Genomic DNA, 17,890 nt, shown 5'->3' with positions numbered 1-17,890 from the left:
TATGGGTGGGGTGTCTTAGGCCCACGGGGGTGCACTGAACTAGGCACAACATGGGGGAAGGGGACACTTAATGGACAAGGATTGGGCAGAGGATAGGGGGTGTGGATGAGCAAAAGGAAATCTGGAGAGATTTCTGTCTCTCCAAGGAAAATTTGGGAAATAGGTTGGTCACTTCCATCTCTAACTTCTATGATTCGTATAGTCACTAGTTCCCCTGGAGCTAAATCTCTTTTAGAGTAAAACAGAATGGCATTCAGTTCTCTACAAACAGAGAGCGGCTGTCAGTAAGCGAATATGGATCGTGTCCCTTAAACAGTTCAGGGGCATCACCCAGTTTCTATTACTCTGTAGTATGAATTAGTGCTGGGACAGCACTGAAATCCTCTATTTATATAAAACAGAGACCATAGGGGCAGTATGGACTTCCACCTGTCAGCATGCCTCAGCTACACTCTGGAGAGATCAGATTGATGAGAGGGGAGTTTAGGTTCCATCAACTGGCCTTTCACTCAGCTGAGTCTGCCAACAGGGGTGCAAACTGTAGTAGTATCTTTTTGTGCTGTGGATGCTCGTAGACTGGGATCAAGCTCCACCAAATACCAGCTCATTCCTGACCTGAGCTGGCTTTGACTTGGTGTCCCATCAGTGCAAGGTTTGATGTTTCTTAACAGTCCCGTGTCCTGTCGCTCTCACACTATTGCCTTGTGTGCCTACGATGGCTGCAAGCTCGATTTGTTCTCATTCCCTTATGGTACCATATAGGACTGGGGCAGCTAGAGTCAGGTGACTGCACCAGCAGCATGTTTAGGTATTTGTCCTAAATGAGCCTGCCATAGCCATGGCCCTATGACCACAGCTGTAGAATGCTCAGCAATGCGGAAATACTCTTCTAAACCTATGATTCTATTAGTCAGCACTTTCCTTCCAAGCATCTCAAAATGCTTTTCAAATGTTAATGGATTAGACCTCACAGCACTCCTGCAAGAAAGGGGAAACACTAGCCTCATTTCACAGACAGGGACATCAAGGCATGGAGCTTTTGTCTTGCCCTTGGTCACACAACCAGTCGATGCCAGAGTTAGGAATAGAACTCAGGTCGGTTGGCAGTTGGAGTCTTATATGAAGAGGTGATTTGGAGGGCTAAAATATCAACTCAACCAACTTCTTTTCTGGTAGAAGCACTGAGTTTCTGCATGCTCCTTTTCTGGGATGACACATTATGTTTCTCACATAATTCGCAGTTGTGGAGTGGAAGCAGCACTGGAGTTGTTAAACAAATGAGACTAGATCGTAGCAGTGAGATTGGGGGCATATACTGTGCCATTTGCTTTCATTGTAATAAGTGCTGTTGTTTTCATTTACTTAGATTCTACAGAGTTGCCCAAACGTCTTAGCCTGGACAGTTCCTCATCACTGGAATCACTGGCTTCTGCTCAGTCCATTTCCAACCCAATGCCTTTGGGATATCAGAACCCTCCATTCTCTCCTACTTGTCCAGACAGTATTGCATCAGACGCCATTTCTGTGTACAGCCTGAGCTCTATCGCTTCTTCAATGAGTTTTGTTTCCAAGCCAGAGAGCACATCAGAAAGTGCAGGGCACAGAGGGCGACAGGACTATGAAAGGCCTAAGAATGTCTGTCCGCAAAGAATCTCTGTGCCACGGAGCCAGCTGTCTCCACAGACCAATGCTGCAGCCAGCAAAGACAATGAGGAGTATGAAGGATTTTCTATAATCAGCAATGAGCCTATGGCAACTTATCAAGAAAATATAAAATCAAGATTTTCCCCTGATCACAAACAATCCAAAGCTGGTCAGTCTAGCGGGATTAAAGTTTCTGTCAGTTCCAAAGGGAGCATAAGTACCCCAAATTCCCCTGTTAAAATGACTCTTATTCCCAGTCCAAACTCACCTTTCCAAAAAGTTGGAAAACTTGCTAGTTCTGATACTGGAGAATCTGACCAATCTAGCACTGAAACTGACAGCACTGTCAAATCCCAAGAGGAGAACAACCCAAAGCTCGATCCACAAGAGTTGGCCCAGAAAATTCTGGAGGAGACTCAAAGTCACCTTATTGCTGTTGAACGTCTTCAAAGAAGCGGCAGTCAGATGAGCAAGAAGAACTCGGAAGATGGAGCAGCAGCTGGTGCTTCTGTATTCAGAGCCTCAGAGACCAGTGCGTTCAGTAGGCCACTGAGCTCCAGTCAGAGGAGTCATCCTTCGCCAGTTACAATTAAACCAAAGCCTCCAACAAGGAGCTCATCACTTCAGAAGGTGAGTTCCGGATATAACAGCCCCACAACATCAGAGATGTCCAACAAAGACGGCACAGGCCCATACAGTGGGCAGCCTTCTCCAAGTTCTGACTCTCATGGCTCGTTAACTGAACAGTCTCACTTTAAACTCAAGTACCCTAGCTCTCCTTATAGCGCTCATATTTCTAAATCTCCCAGAAATATCTCCCCAAGCTCAGGACATCAGTCTCCCGTGGGCAGCACCCCCTCTCCTGCTCTCTCTTACTCCTCAGCTGGTTCTGCTCGCTCCAGCCCCGCTGATGCCCCAGATATAGACAAATTAAAAATGGCTGCCATCGATGAAAAGGTGCAGGCCATCCACAACCTGAAAATGTTTTGGCAGAGTACTCCCCAACATTCCACAGGCCCCATGAAAATTTTCCGAGGAGCTCCTGGAACAATGACTGCTAAGAGAGATGTTCTCAGCTTGCTGAACTTATCTCCACGGCACAGCAAAGCCGAAAGTGCAGACAAGCTGGAACTTAAGGAGTTATCTATTCAGCAACACCTTGCTTCTCCACAAAAGAATCCTCCAAATGGACACAGGCGCCCTGAAACTACCAATGCAGTGACTTCATCCCATTCTCCACCTTCCAATAGCATTCCAGGAACGGTACGCCCCTTGAGGCTGCCATCTGGAAATGGTTATAAATTTTTGTCACCAGGGAGATTTTTCCCTTCCTCCAAATGTTGAAATGTCTTTTGTACCAGTTGATTCAACTTGCAATCACGTAAAGGTTCTCAGTATTTGCTTCTACCCACTTGCCTTGATCAATACAAAACCACAGAATATTACCCGAGAAGCCTGGTCACATCCACGATTAGGAGTGCTGAGTAATGAGACAAATTAGCCTGGCACAGTGCATTACAGTATATGACAAGGGCCTTATGCAAATAGGTTTCAGTTCCTCTTGTCAGTACTTTGGCCAGACGCACCTGATGACCGTTTTGTGTAGCGTTCACAGCTAATTCTGTGCAAAATGTTAGCCTTTAAACCACCTACATGTATTTCTTATCCTGAAAGGATGTTTACAGTTGGATTTTTATACAGAATTTATACATATCCAGGGATTGGGGAAGGAGGCGAGACGAGGCAAATCTTCCATTTTATGCCACAACGATAATGCACACAACATTCTGTCCAGAAAAGAAGTACAAGCCATTGCTTTTATGCTTCCAGGGGCTGCGCGGGGGAGTAGATGATAATGTAACTTGGTGAAATTGCTGTTAGCCAAATGCAAGCATATGTGAGAAAATGCTAGCAATGTACAACTCCTTGGCAACATTGTATTGGTGATTACAACACATCATTCTGGTGCTGTGCTGGTGACATGCCGATAAGGTAGAAATGGATGTTCCATTCTTAATTCCTCTTTCAGTTAACTTTTTCTGAAGAAATACCTTTTAGGCTGAAATTTCCATTGAGTGATCTGACCCCAAAAGAACATTTTGGTAAGTAATGAACAAAATCCCATATCTGAGTAGTGGGAGAGTGACAGATACAAGTTCTGGTTTTACAAAGTGATACCTTTGTTGCACATAATTTTACAAGGGTAGGTTTTTCATATCGGCAGGTAGCTGGTCAGCATTAAACTTTTCTGTTTAATTCTGAAAACGAGAGGGAGATGTACAGTGAATGTGAGAGAGGGTTACACAGTGTGCAGGTCCTCAGCATGCAGAAATCAGACACTGACATGTGATCTAGTGATCACATGTTCAGGGAGCTCTCTCCATTACTGCTAGATCTTCCCAAGCGTCTTCCCAATCTCTTTCCCTGTTATCTTGCTTTCAGGGCCAATATATGCAAATTAAATAGGTCTGTGTCATTGTGCAAACAGACTGCACATTAAAATCTATGCATCTGGGCCTGTTAACCCCTTCTCCCTGGGCCAAGTGGGAAAGCCAGGAGCACTCCTGCAGCTAGGAGGGGAGGACAGGCTGGGCAACAGCCAACACAGAGTGAGGCAGAGCTAAGGCAGTTGGGAATCAGGCTGGGGACACTCGTTGTTTTTAAAGAAGGCCATTAAATACAAACCACAGAGTTAATGTAACAAAGACAGAATTTACGTGCACTGAAGTCAGGACATACACAACAACATAAACTCAGCCACACTGCACATCTAGCTCAAAGCAAAGTATTATACAGGCAATGTGCTGTGAGTTTTTGAGCAAGGAACAAAGTGAAGGCACCTGGCTTCTGCTCTAGACTCTTCCCCAATTCACTGTGAGACTTTGGACTAGTCACTTCACCCCTCTGTGCCTGAGCGCCCCCATCTGTCAAATGGGGGTAGTAATACTTACCTACCTACCTCACAGGGGTGTTGTGAGGCTTAATTAATTAGGCCTCGATTTTTAGTTAGACTTCAACTCAGCTCCTGGTATTGTGCTCTGTAGTAGAGGCCTATCTACATGAATTGTGGGTGCAATCAACTGGCTCGGCTTCTAGCTGGGCATGGCTGTAGATGCATAAAATTGTGTCACCCAGACCCTTTTTGAAGCTCTAGGTCTTAACGTTTGTGACGCTCTTTGAAATCCTGGATGAAAGGTGCTACAGCAGTACAAAGCATTAAATTCTCATGGCTATAATATAAAATACTGGCCCTGATTATCATTTAAAAACCCTATGGTTTGGAGAGAAATGTTTGCCGTATCACAACTGCAAGAAACTAAATGCAAGCACTACAGATACCAGATGTCAGGGCATGTGCATGTAGACAGTTAACAGAGAGAGGGATGATCATGAAACTTTCAGTGCAAAAGACCAGGAAGAGCTTAATGCTCCACTTACACATATTAGAAAATGTGGCAAAACAGTAAGCTAAATCTAGTACATGTCTTACTAGATGAAAATTATTTGGCTCTTGCATTACAGCTTCCTATGTGGGTGAAGTAACATATTTTATTGGCCCAACTTCTGTTGGTGAGAGAGAGAAGCTTTGAGCTCCACAGAGCTCTTCCTCAAGTCTGGGAAAGGTATGAAAGCCAGGTCTATACTACGGACTTATATTGGTATAACTACATCACTTGGGTGTGAAATATCCACACCCCTGAGAGACATAGTTATACCAACCTAACCTCTCGCCCCCTTGTAGACAGTACTGTGTCGACGGGACAGCTTCTCCCATTGACAGAACTACCATCTCTCAGGGAGGTGGATTAGCTCTGCAGACACTTCTCCTGTCAGCACAGGAGTATCTTCACTTAAGCACTACAGCAGCACAGTTGCAGTATTTTAAGTGCAGACCTAAAAGTATGACAGCTAAATACAAGATAGACTAGATAGTTTAGTACAAGCAATTAGCACATATTTTAAGGGACTGTTCATGGTGAAGTGGCCCATTAACAACCCTGCTGTCGTAGCACAAAAAGGGGGGTTAGTGGGTTATAAAGACGGTTGTAATAAGCCATGAATCCAGTGTCTCTGATCAGTCCAGGATTTTTAGTGTCTAGCAAAGTTATGAATTTAAGCTTCCAGGCTTGTCTTTTGAAAGTGTTGTGCAGGTTTCCTTTGAAGATGAGGACTGATAGGTCAGATATACTGCGATCCCTTTGAAAAGTGTTCATCCACAGGAGACAGGGTTTTTTTGTCCTTTATCGTCTTCCTGTGTGAGTTCATTGAGGAGCATAGTGATTGTCTGGTTTCACCCACGTAGTTGTTGTAATTGTTATTAAGGCATTTAGTACACTAGATGAGGTAATTCAAAAAGACACGCCTGTGAACTTAAATTCATGACCTTCCTAGACACTGAAAATACTGGCCTTAAATAGACACTAGATTTGTGGTTTATTACAACTATCTGTAACCAGGCTACATCTACACTACAAATTACTTGGAAATAATTTACGTCGCTCAGGAGTATGTCCTATGTCTACAGGGGTGTTTTTGTCCTATGTCTACAGGGGTGATTAACAGGTCGCTTCAACTTTGAATGGTCCCTTATAATATGTGCTAACTACTTATGTGAAACTGTCTGTTCCATCTTGCTGTGACACTCTTTGGGCTTGTCTTCATGTACAGCAGTGCAGCTGCGCTGGCAGGAAGACAAGCCCTTAGGCTACGTCAACACTGTCAGACAGTTGTGGTGCTAAAGCCTTGCCGCTGTAAGGCACGCAGTGTACCCACTCTGTGTGGGCAGGAGAGAGCTCTCCTGCCATTGAGGGGCGGTAGCATTGTCGGCGAGAGAGCATGTCCCACAGACAAAGTGCTGTGCACACCAGCGCTTTTCGTTGGTAAAACTTCTATTGGTCAGGGTATGTTTTTTTCTCCACCCGAGCTACAAAATTTTACAGACTAAAGTGCAGTGTAGACATAGCCTTAGTACTTTTCCCAGACCTGAAGAACTCTGTGTAGCTTGAAAGCTTCTCTCTCACACCAACCGAAGTTGATCCAATAAACAGTATGACCTCACCCACCTTGTTTCTCTAATATCCTAGGACCGACATGGCTACAACACCACTGCCTTCAGCTTCCTATGTGACAGTTTGGCCCAAGGGGTTATCCTTTCTTAATTAGCCCAGAAGCATTAGAATAAGGGGAAGAAATACGTCAGTACAACAGCTAAGAAATGTTGTAAATGACGACGAAGATGTTGTTGATGTAAATTAATTTAGCCACATTTGTTCAGGCCACTGAGAGACCCCATAGGTTCCACTCTAGTTCTACTCAACTTTACCATTTTGGTACAACATCTTAGAAACATCAAGATTGGAAGTGGGCAGCTTTTCATTTACATAACAGCACATACTCCCTGCTGTGCTGCATGATATGCCAGAAATCCCCCATATATGTTCTGTACATGGTGCTATAATCATACAGAACTGATACAGTTCAAACGCTGTTATTTTGGTACAGCCTATTTTCACACCTCCAGAGGGCTTCGTACTAGCAACTGAACTTTCAGAAAATGTGGATCAGTAAAAATGTATTAAAGAGGAAAGTGATTAGGGTGCAGAGAAGAGGGGAGTTCAGTATTTGGGGAACTGGTGGTGTATAAATATGGACGATTTGGGGACTGCATTTCTATGGACACATGGCACTTCTACTGGTTTTACTGAGAGCTGTGAACTTCACACGCTTCCTGCCTGCTCCTGGGCTGGAGACACCTCACAAACCCTCAAACCTCACTTCCCCGCCCCATAGATGAGAAATGATCAGATTTGCCATTTATGTGGTAAAATTCAGGAACCCATTGTTCTCCTTTTGATATTAGAATCCCTTCTGTGGAAGTTACATGCGTTTGTCGTCGTATTTGTGCATGGTACAAGTGATAACACTGCTTAATAAGAGCAATAAGAACTAGGTATTATCCACTTTCACGATAAATCTCCCACATGCAAAAAATATCCCCAAGGCAATATAATATATTTTTGTTTAGTTTTGCCCAGTATGTTTTACTGTGTGAAATACTAATTATGAATATTTTGTTGACTGTCTTTAGCTAAATGGAAAGAGCCAAAAGTCAAATTTTGTCCTTATTTCATTAGGTGGCCTGAACGAGCCAGGTGCGGAGTCTCCTTTTTATCAGACCCTTATTTAAACAAGAAAACAAAAAGGTTCATATTGAAAAACCGTTGAGGTAGAGGTAGCAAAGGGGACACTCCAACCACGATCCTACCCCTCAGCGACAGTTCCCTTTAGCTTGTACCACTTTTTCACTGAACATCTGTTTTAGGTTGTAGGGTAGGTACCAAGCTTGCAGAAAATCTGCATGCCCATTTAAGAAGCACTGATCACTTGAGGCTGGGTGACAATGAATTTGAGTGATTTCAGTAAATATGGGAATATTGTAATGCATCTATTCTGCCATGTTGTCCAGAAAGGCTGTATGTGTGTATTGTGAACTGGGCTCTTATGTTGCAGAAATCTTGCAAAAGAACTTTGAAGATGGTAACTCAAGGAGGATTAGTCAGCTAAGACCCTTCTCCCATGCAGCAGCTTTTTAGCAGTCACTCTCCTTGTATGCAGTATTAGCCATGTTTGGCCTATATGGACTTTTTTGTAAATTAAAGCTCTGTTTCCAGACAGCATTAAACATTTTATATTACAAAATTTACCATGTAAAAAGAATTTCATATTTTTATTGAAATTGCTAGGGCATTTGGCCTTCTTTCTTTGTGATTTCAGTGTCTATTAAAGCATGAGTTCTCTCAGTACTTCAGTGTTGTGTCCTAGGATCACATTTCTAATGGATTGTTTAGTCCTCTGACTTCCCTACTCCAGACATCTGGCCATGGACGACTGCTAACTACCTTCATCCTCAGCCTCCAAATAAGACATTTGTCATGCAATAATTTACATGCTGTGGCTACGGAACATCAGCGGCCAGTTCCAACACTATGGTAACTGCAAATGTCTTCCAGTGTGGCAATGGGAGGGTTAGTGAGAGCTCCCTTTGCTTCCCGTTGTAGAAGACAGTACTCCAATCAGAAAGAGAAGTGACGGTACAGACGCCTACTCTTCCACCAGCATGGGACAGTAGAGCTAACATTTGCTCAATTTCCTTGTTTCTGCCAGCAGCAATGAGAAGTGGAGGGGTGATATAGCCCCCAGAATCTTTGTCTGCTGGAGCTGTGGTAGAGGGCAGAGTTAAACAAGCTTGTTTGGTTTAAGCTAGTCTTTCACAGTGATGTATGTAAGGTCAGTTACTGCTTAGATGCTGTGACAACATGGGCAGCAGGCAATAACTAGTATTTGCCTTTTTATTGTATGTAAGGTGTGTCTGTGGGGCTTATCAGGCAGCTATCTGTGCAATCTCTAGTTGTACAAACAGAACAGAACATCTATGGGGCCTATTGCTCAGCTATCTGTGATCTCTAGTTGCACAAGCATAACACACTGTAAGAGGCTTATCCCAAATATCTGAAACACCAGGGTTCCTCACCCCCAGGGTCTCCAATTAGCAACTTAACCCATGGTAGCATTGCTTGGACAGGCTGCTTGGTTATCACTGAACTCCTCACCTGTTGGAAGGAGCTTTCCCAGGAGCGAGTTCCGTATATTTGGAGTGGCAAGTACTGCAGCCCTCGGATGGGAGTTTTGTAGCTCTCTGCTCCTGATTGCACTCCTGCCCTGTCAGCCAAGCACCATATTTCCATGGTGATGAGCAGAGTGGTGTTAATGGGATCGGCCCCATTGTTTCCTATTGGCTTGCCTCATTCTTGTTCCTAAGATGGTGGCACGTCCTCACAGATGCATAAAGAATACTGTGTCTATTCCATTCAGAGATGTATTTTTAGAGTGCCAACCATTGCAAGATCTCATTGCACCACTGGACAAACATCAGGGATCTGGCTAAAAGTTTAATATCTAAATTGGTCCAACTACATTTCATGGGACAAAAGCAATGATTAGGGACACTGGCATTTAGACAAAAGCGAGTGCAGCCTTTCTCAGAATGAGACATACAGTACATTCACCTGATGTACTCTGTGCATCTGAACCACACCCCTCAGTGTAGCCTATTTGCTGAAACATACAACATTAGTCTTTTGACATAACAGGGAAAATGGCTACATTTAGAAAATGTTACATTATTTACAGTCAATTATATGACCATTTTTGATGTTATATTGGTAATAAACCCATCCTTTGTCTTGGAAGCCAATCATCAAGAAAGAATACACACAGGAGCAGAATCAGTGAAGGCAGGAAAGCAGAATTCTTCCTTTTAGTGGAATACTGATCTCTCTACAGTCTTGTAAAGCCCCCAGATTCCACGCTGATGATCACGTTCAAAAGGTGTAAGAATAATATACCTTTTAAGTGGATGGTGAGCCAGGCTATGAGCCCAATGTAGTGTCTGAACTTTAAATGTGAATTTCCTGTCTTTTAAATGCTCAGCTATTTTCAAACACTAATTTTGAGGTTGTTATAAAAGTAATTTTAGATTAACAGTTTTGTGTATGAAAAATCCTGAATTTCAGAGATACCTGAGAGTCTGTAGCAACTCCCGGTTGGGAGAAACATTATTAATTTTGGAAATGCTTGTTCCTTCATTGCAAGCAAGAAGAATTTAATTTATCCTCCCTTTGTGTCTGGGTTCGCAAAGGCTAATGTGTTTGGCTCCTCTTCTCTGACCTGATTCTTTTGCACTGCTTACGTGGGACAAAGGACCTGGAATCTGGCCAGTTGAGAATTCCCCAGTGCTCTAAGCTGATGCAGCGCTGGCTCCTGGATGAACCATCCTGGCCATTGCCCCCTAGTGTTCTACTCCATTTGGCCAATTTTCAGCTGGGCTATGGTCCCCTAGGGGATAGATGTAACTGTCATAGATTAGAGCAGCCACTAAGCTGACACAGACCTGTTCACAGAATCAAGGAGCCATAATCTGCTCCTAGATGGCACTCTCAGCAGTTCTTAGTGTAGGTGAAAATCTGGCCTAATATACCTATAAGCAAATCTTTTTGCAAGGCTCACAAAATGAAAAAACTTTCCAATTGTTTTACCATTAATAACCCATATGCACAAGCTTGTAATCACTTTGTAAATCTGCAGTAGGATATTTCTACTAACTTCTCAGTTTGCAGATGAAATGTGTTTCCATCTCTTGGAAGGTACAGATTCTGCTGCAAATAGCCAGGAGCCATTGAGGTGCTAATACCTTTAAAAATGTTAGATTCACAATCAAGAATGGCAAGTCCAACCAATGTTATTTTCATTGAGAAACTGAAATCCCTAGGAAGTCAGCAGCTCTATAAGAAACTACAGCAGATAAGGTACTGAGTCTGCATCTGAGTTGTGGAGCCTCCAGGATGCGGCCACTCAAGACAATACTATTGTGTGTGGTATAATTTGGATATAAACAAAGAGAATGAGGGTTTCAGAGAAAGCATAGACTGTAGCTAGCTGGGTAAACAAAAGACAAATGTCCATATGCGGGGAGAGTTGCAACAGCGGATGGCAGTCAGTCTATATTTTGAAAACCACATAAAGGAAAATACTAAAAGCTTGAGAGCTTAGTGCGGCCCTTGCTGGGCACTTTATCATTCTCTTACCTTCCAGACAAAATCAGTGGGATGTATATCCCCAACCATGTCCAAGACACTCAGATGGGAGGATCTTCTTTGTGGCTTTGAAATCTGAAATCTCCTGCTAATATGTTTCCTTTAAAGCCTGTTCTACCATGGGCCTCTCTAGATCAGGAAAATGAGATATGTTTAGCACACTTGTTTATTAACATGTTTTTAATACACATCACACCTTGTAGGCAAAGGCAGTGGTGTTTAAAAATGTGTTTACTAATTACAGTCAGTGCACCATCTTCAGTGCTGCTGGAGCTGGTTCTAGGTTACCACAGGGGACTGACAGTGCAAGAGGAAAGAGGCCTTCGGGTACCCTTTACCACACACTCTTTTCTATCTGAAAGGGCTGGTTAATGGGTGATGTTAGCATTAAAGGAAGCTACTGCACTTTCTAGTGTCTGGGTGAGTGCAGAAATTGGAGCTTGGCAGGATTATATGAGGAGAAATGGGCCTAAGGATTCTGATTTGGGCAATTAACATTCCAAGTAAGGCTGTCAATTAATCGCAGTTAATTCATTCGATTAACTCTAAAAAAATTAATCACAATTAAAAAATTAATCGCAATGAATCTCGCACTTATAAAAATTGAATACCAACTGAAATTTATTCAATATTTTGGATGTTTTTCTACATTTTCAATATTGATTTCAGTTACAACACAGAATACAAAGTGCACAGTGCTCACTTTATATTTTTTTATTATTGAGTCAGCAGTGTGCCCTTGTTGAGTCAGCAGTGTGCCCTTGTTGCCAAGAAGGCCAATGGCATTTTGGGATGTATAAGTAGGGGCATAGCGAGCAGATCGAGGGACGTGATCGTTCCCCTCTATTCGACATTGGTGAGGCCTCATCTGGAGTACTGTGTCCAGTTTTGCCACCCCCCCTCCCCCACTACAGAAAGGATGTGGACAAATGGGAGAGAGTCCAGCGAAGGGCAACAAAAATGATTAGGGGACTGGAACACATGAGTTATGAGGAGAGGCTGAGGGAGCTGGGATTGTTTAGCCTGCAGAAGAGAAGAATGAGGGGGGATTTGATAGCTGTTTTCAACTACCTGAAAGGGGGTTCCAAAGAGGATGGCTCTAGACTGTTCTCAATGGTAGCAGATGACAGAACGAGGAGTAATGGTCTCAAGTTGCAGTGGAGGAGGTTTAGGCTGGATATTAGGAAAAACTTTTTCACTAAGAGGGTGGTGAATCACTGGAATGCGTTACCTAGGGAGGTGGTAGAATCTCCTTCCTTAGTGGTTTTTAAGGTCAGGCTTGACAAAGCCCTGGCTGGGATGATTTAACTGGGAATTGGTCCTGCTTTGAGCAGGGGGTTGGACTAGATGACCTTCTGGGGTCCCTTCCAACCCTGATATTCTATGATTCTATGATTATAAATAATATGCACTGTAAAAATGATAAACAAAAGAAATAGTATTTTTCAATTCACCTCATACAAGTATTGAAGTGCAATCTCATCGTGAAAGTGTAACTTACAAATGCATATTTTTTAGTTACATAACTGCTCTCAAAAACAAAACTGTACAACTTTAGAGCCTACAAGTCCACTCAGTCCTACTTCTTATTCTGCCAATCACTAAGACAAACAAGTTTGTTTACATTGACAGGCGATACTGCTGCTTGCTTCTTATTTACAATGTCACCTGAAAGTGAGAACAGGGGTTCGCATGACACTTTTGTAGCCGGCATTGCAAGGTATTTATGTGCCAGATATGCTAAACATTTGTATGCCCCTTCATGCTTCGGCCATCTTGCCAGAGGACATGCTTCCATGCAAATGATGCTTGTTAAAAAAAAAAAAACTGCATCCATTAAATTTGTGACTGACCTCCTTGGGGGGAGAATTGTATGTCTTCTGCTCTGTTTTACCTGCATTCTGCATATATTTCATGTTCTAGTAGTCTTGGATGATGACTCAGCACATGTTCATTTTAAGAACACTTTCACTGCAGATTTGACAAAACGCAAAATAGGTACCAATGTGAGATTTCTAAAAATAGGTACAGCACTCGACCCAAGGTTTAAGAATCTGAAGTGCCATCAAAAATCTGAGAGGGATGAGATGTGGAGCATGCTTTTAGAAGTCTTAAAAGAGCAACACTCAGATGTGGAAACTACAAAACCCAAACCACCAAAAAAGAAAATCAAACTTCTGCTGGTGGCATCTGACTCAGATGATGAAAATGAACATGTGTCAGCCTGCACTGCTTTGGATTGTTATCAAGCAAAACCTGTCATCAGCATGGAAGCATGTCCTCTGGAATGGTGGTTGAAGCATGAAGGGACATGTGAATCTTTAGTGCATCTGGCACGTAAATATCTTGCAACACCAGTTACAACAGTGCCATGCAAACACCTGTTCTCACTTTCAGGTGACATTGTAAACAAGAAGCAGGCAGCATTATCTCCAGCAAATTGTAACCAACCTTGTTTGTTTGAGTGACTGGCTGACCAAGAAGTAGGACTGAGTGGACTTGTAGACTCTAAAGTTTTACATTGTTTTATTTTTGAATGCAGTTTTTTTTTACATAATTCTAAATTTGAAAGTTCAACTTTCATGATAGAGATTGCACTACAGTACTTGTATGAGGTGAATTGAAAAATACTATTTTTTTGTTTTTACACTGCAAATATTTGTAATCAAAAATAAATATAGAGTGAGGACTGTACACTTCGTATTCTGTGTTGTAACTGAAATCAATATATTTGAAAATGTAGTAAACATTCAAAAATATTTAAAATAAATGGTATTCTAATGTTAACAGTGCGATTACTCATGACTGATTTTTTTTAATCGCTTGACAGCCCTAGTTCCAAGTTACTGCCAGGGTAAAGGCCCCACCAGGTGTTGCCTTAACCAGGGCCAGCGAAGTGGAGCAGAGGCAATACTCCGGGCTCTGAATCAGTCTCTCTGCACTTCCTAGTCCATATTCCAGGCTGCAGGTAATTTATAGGAAGGATTTGTCAGCTGATACTATGCAAAGTGAGTTCAGAGTAAACACCCCACACACACACAGCGCTGTTTTCTGGATGATGTTAATCAAGTTCGAATTTGACAATTTTTGGGAATTCTTTTCTAACCACAAGGGAATCATTTGCAAACTAGAAATTTTCTCTTTATACCCAATTATTTACTAATTAGTCCAGGTTGGGCCCGAGTGTTTATAAATAAAACAGGAATGTGACTGAAAGCAGTTTCATGCATTGCTCCCCACAAGCTCTCTTACAGACCTACTGCATGGTTAACGCAGTACAGAATTTCAGGGGTTGTATTCATAAGCTGCCCCTTCCCACCCCCAGCACAGGAGACAGGAATCCAGCAGCTGTCAACTAAGAATAATGAAATGTTACTGAATGACAAATGACTAGCAAGTAAAAGCTAGTGTTAATTGTTCCTAAGGCCACCCACTGCCAGCAAAGAAACCAGGGTGAGTGTTGGTTGGTTCATTGAGAATACCAAGAAGTGAGACCAGAGCTAGCTGGCAAAGCTAATTTAGAGGATTAAGTAACTCAGAACCATTCTGCCAGTGCCACGGCCACGGACTGCGGATCAAACACAAGGACTAATCTTTGCAGGATGCAAATCAGCCCAACAAAGTGAAAGGATCTGCAGTATCCAGAGAAGTCAGGCACTAACCATTATCCCATAAACAGGGCGCTACCAAATTCACAGACATGAAAAACACATCACGGACCATGAAGTCTGATCTTTTGTGTGCTTGTACAGATTTCATGGGGGAGACCAGCATTTCTCAAACTGGGGGTCCTGACCCAAAAGGGAGTTGAGGGAGGGTCGCGGTATTGCCAGCCTTACTTCTGCACTGTCTTTAGGGCTGGGTGGCCAGAGAGTGGGGGCTGTTGGCCGGGCGCCCGGCTCTGAAGGCGGCGCCCCACCAGCAGCAGTGCAGAAATAAGGGTGGCAACGCCCTACCGTGCCGCTCTTACTTCTGTGCTCCCGTCCTCAGAGTTGGTCAGCCAGACAGTGGCGGCTGCTGACTGAGGTCCCAACTCTGCAGGCAGCAGCGCAGAAGCAAGGGTGGCAAAGCCCTACCGTGCCACTCTTACTTCTGTGCTCCCGTCCTCAGAGCTGGTCAGCCAGACAGTGGCGGCTGCTGACTGAGGTCCCAGCTCTGCAGGCAGCAGTGCAGAAGCAAGGGTGGCAAAGCCCTACCATGCCATCCCTTCTGGCGGCGGTTCTGCCTTCAGAGCTGGGCTCCTGACCAGCAGCCGCCGCTCTCCAGCTGCCCAGCGCTGCCTTCAGCAGCAGCACAGAAGTAAGGGTAGTGGTACCCCAACCCCCTCTACAATAACCTTGAAACCCCTCCCTCCCACACAACTCCTTTTTGGGTCAGGACCCCTACAATTACAACACCGTGAAATTTCAGATTTAAATAGCTGAAATAATGAAATTTACTATTTTTAAAACCCTATGACTGTGAAATTGACCAAAATGGACCATGAATTTGGTAGGGTCCTACCCATAAATGAAAAAACATCATTAAAAATTGCATGCTGTCCTGCTTCATACCTAGAGCTTCAAGGCTGGTCCTGTAAAACTGGCTCACTGCCCTTCTCCAGGAGCAGAGTAGCAGTACACCATAAAATCGTTGTTAACTTTATCATTCCGTGAACTGTTTTGTAAGCAAGAGAAAGCCCCTTCCTTGAGTCATCTCCCTTCCCCGTTGCTGCCAGCTTTCACAATACTTGGTGTTTTTCTCCAAGGCCCAACTACCATAGTCCTGTGATTGTGTGAGAATCTCAGCTTTTACTTTAAGTTTCTAGCCCTTGTGGTTGTGGAGAAAAAGCTAGGAAATATGCCTAGCGTGTAACCAACCAGCTCAGAAACCAGAAAGCAAAGAAAAAGAACCCTAATGTATTATTTTAAAAAGTCACAATGCGGGGGTGACTCATAATTTTCAGTGCTCGGGACTGGAAATGCTGCTCCCCCACATGGTTCTGAATGTCATTGTGCAGCTACCAGGGCATCACAACGCATAGCTTGCGGATTACAGCACCAGGGAGCAAGTCGAACAAAACACCCACGTATGCAACTCAGCAAGTGTCTCCTGTGCAATTCAGTCTACATTCTGTGGTGAAGGGAATGCTGAATCTCAGTGATAAAATAAAAACAACAAGGAGTCCGGTGGCACCTTAAAGACAAACAGATTTATTTGGGCATAAGCTTTCGAGGGCTAAAACCCAATTCATCAGATACATGGAGTGAAAATTACAGATGCAGGCGTTATTATACTGACACATGACAAGAAGGGCGTTACCTCGCAAGTGGAGAACCTCAAAAGTGGACTCTTTCTGCCCCACCACCCCCACGAACATGATACAGTTCTGCAGTGATCTGGAAGCCTACTCTGTCATCTCCGACTCAAGGAATATTTTCAACACACCACTGAACAGCGCACTGACCCACAGGAACCCTCCTACCAACACTACAAGAAGAGGAATTCTGCGTGGACTCCTCCTGTCGAAATGACAGACTGGCCTTCTACATAGAGTGCTTCCGCAGATGTGTACAGGCTGAAATTGTGAACAAACAGCATCACTTGCCCCATAACCTCAGCCATACAGAACACAACGCCATCCACAGCCTCAGAAACAACTCTGACGTTATAACTAAAGGGGCTGACAAAGGAGGTGCTGTAGTCATCATGAACAGGTCGGATTACGAACAGGAGGCTGCCAGGCAACTCTCCAACACCATATTCTACAGACCACTATCCTCTGACCCCACTGAAGAGTACCAAAAGAAACTACACCATCTGCTCAATAAACTCCCTGCGATAGCATGGGAACAAATCTACACAGACACACCCCCAGAGCCCCGACCAGGGGTATTCTATCTGCTATCCAAGATCCATAAACCTGGAAACCCTGGACACCCCATCATCTCAAGCATCGGCACTCTTACAGCAGGATTATCGGGAACTCTCTCCTCAGACCCTACGCTACCAGCACTCCTAGCCACCTTCGAGACACCACCGACTTCCTAAGGAAACTACAATGCATTGGTGATCTTCCTGAAAACACCTTCCTGGCCACCATGGATGTAGAAGCTCTTTACACCAATATTCCACATGAGGATGGACTACAAGCTGTCAGGAACAATAACCCTGATGAGGCCACAGCACACCTGGTGGCTGAGCTTTGTGACTTTGTCCTCACCCACAACCATTTCAGATTTGGAGACAACTTATACTTTCAAGTCAGTGGCACTGCTATGGGTACCCGCATGGCCCCACAGTATGCCAATATTTTTATGGCTGACTTAGAGCAACACTTCCTCAGCTCTCGTCCCCTAGCGCCCCTCCTCTACTTGCGCTACACTGATGACATCTTCATCATATGGACCCACGGGAAGGAGGCCCTTGAAGAATTCCACCTGGATTTCAACAACTTCCACCCCACCAGCCTGGACCAGTCCACACAAGAGATCCACTTCCTGGACACTACAGTACAAGTAAATGATGGTTACATAAACACCACCCTATTCCAGAAACCTACTGACCGCTATAGTTACCTACATGCCTCCAGCTTCCGTCCAGGACACATCACA

At 43.7% G+C, this 17,890-nt stretch overlaps 1 protein-coding gene across 3 annotated transcripts in view; it reads left to right on the top strand.

Moving 5' to 3' along the window:
* Nucleotides 1–10,148, top strand: part of TTC28 (tetratricopeptide repeat domain 28) — a 504,428-nt gene extending 494,280 nt beyond the window's left edge. For all 3 annotated transcript variants that reach the window (XM_084649138.1, XM_084649137.1, XM_084649139.1), the window contains one exon: nucleotides 1,367–10,148. In XM_084649138.1, coding sequence (XP_084505264.1) covers nucleotides 1,367–2,988 — 1,622 coding nt within the window. In that variant the 3' untranslated portion in view covers nucleotides 2,989–10,148. The remainder of the gene's footprint in view (nucleotides 1–1,366) is intronic.
* Nucleotides 10,149–17,890: the final 7,742 nt, after the last annotated feature.

Source organism: Lepidochelys olivacea (genome assembly GCF_965140295.1).
Source record: "Lepidochelys olivacea isolate rLepOli2 genome assembly, chromosome: 15".
Lineage (NCBI taxonomy): Eukaryota > Metazoa > Chordata > Testudines > Cheloniidae > Lepidochelys > Lepidochelys olivacea.
Note: the sequence above shows the minus strand (reverse complement) of the source record. Positions and strands in the feature narration are given on the sequence as shown.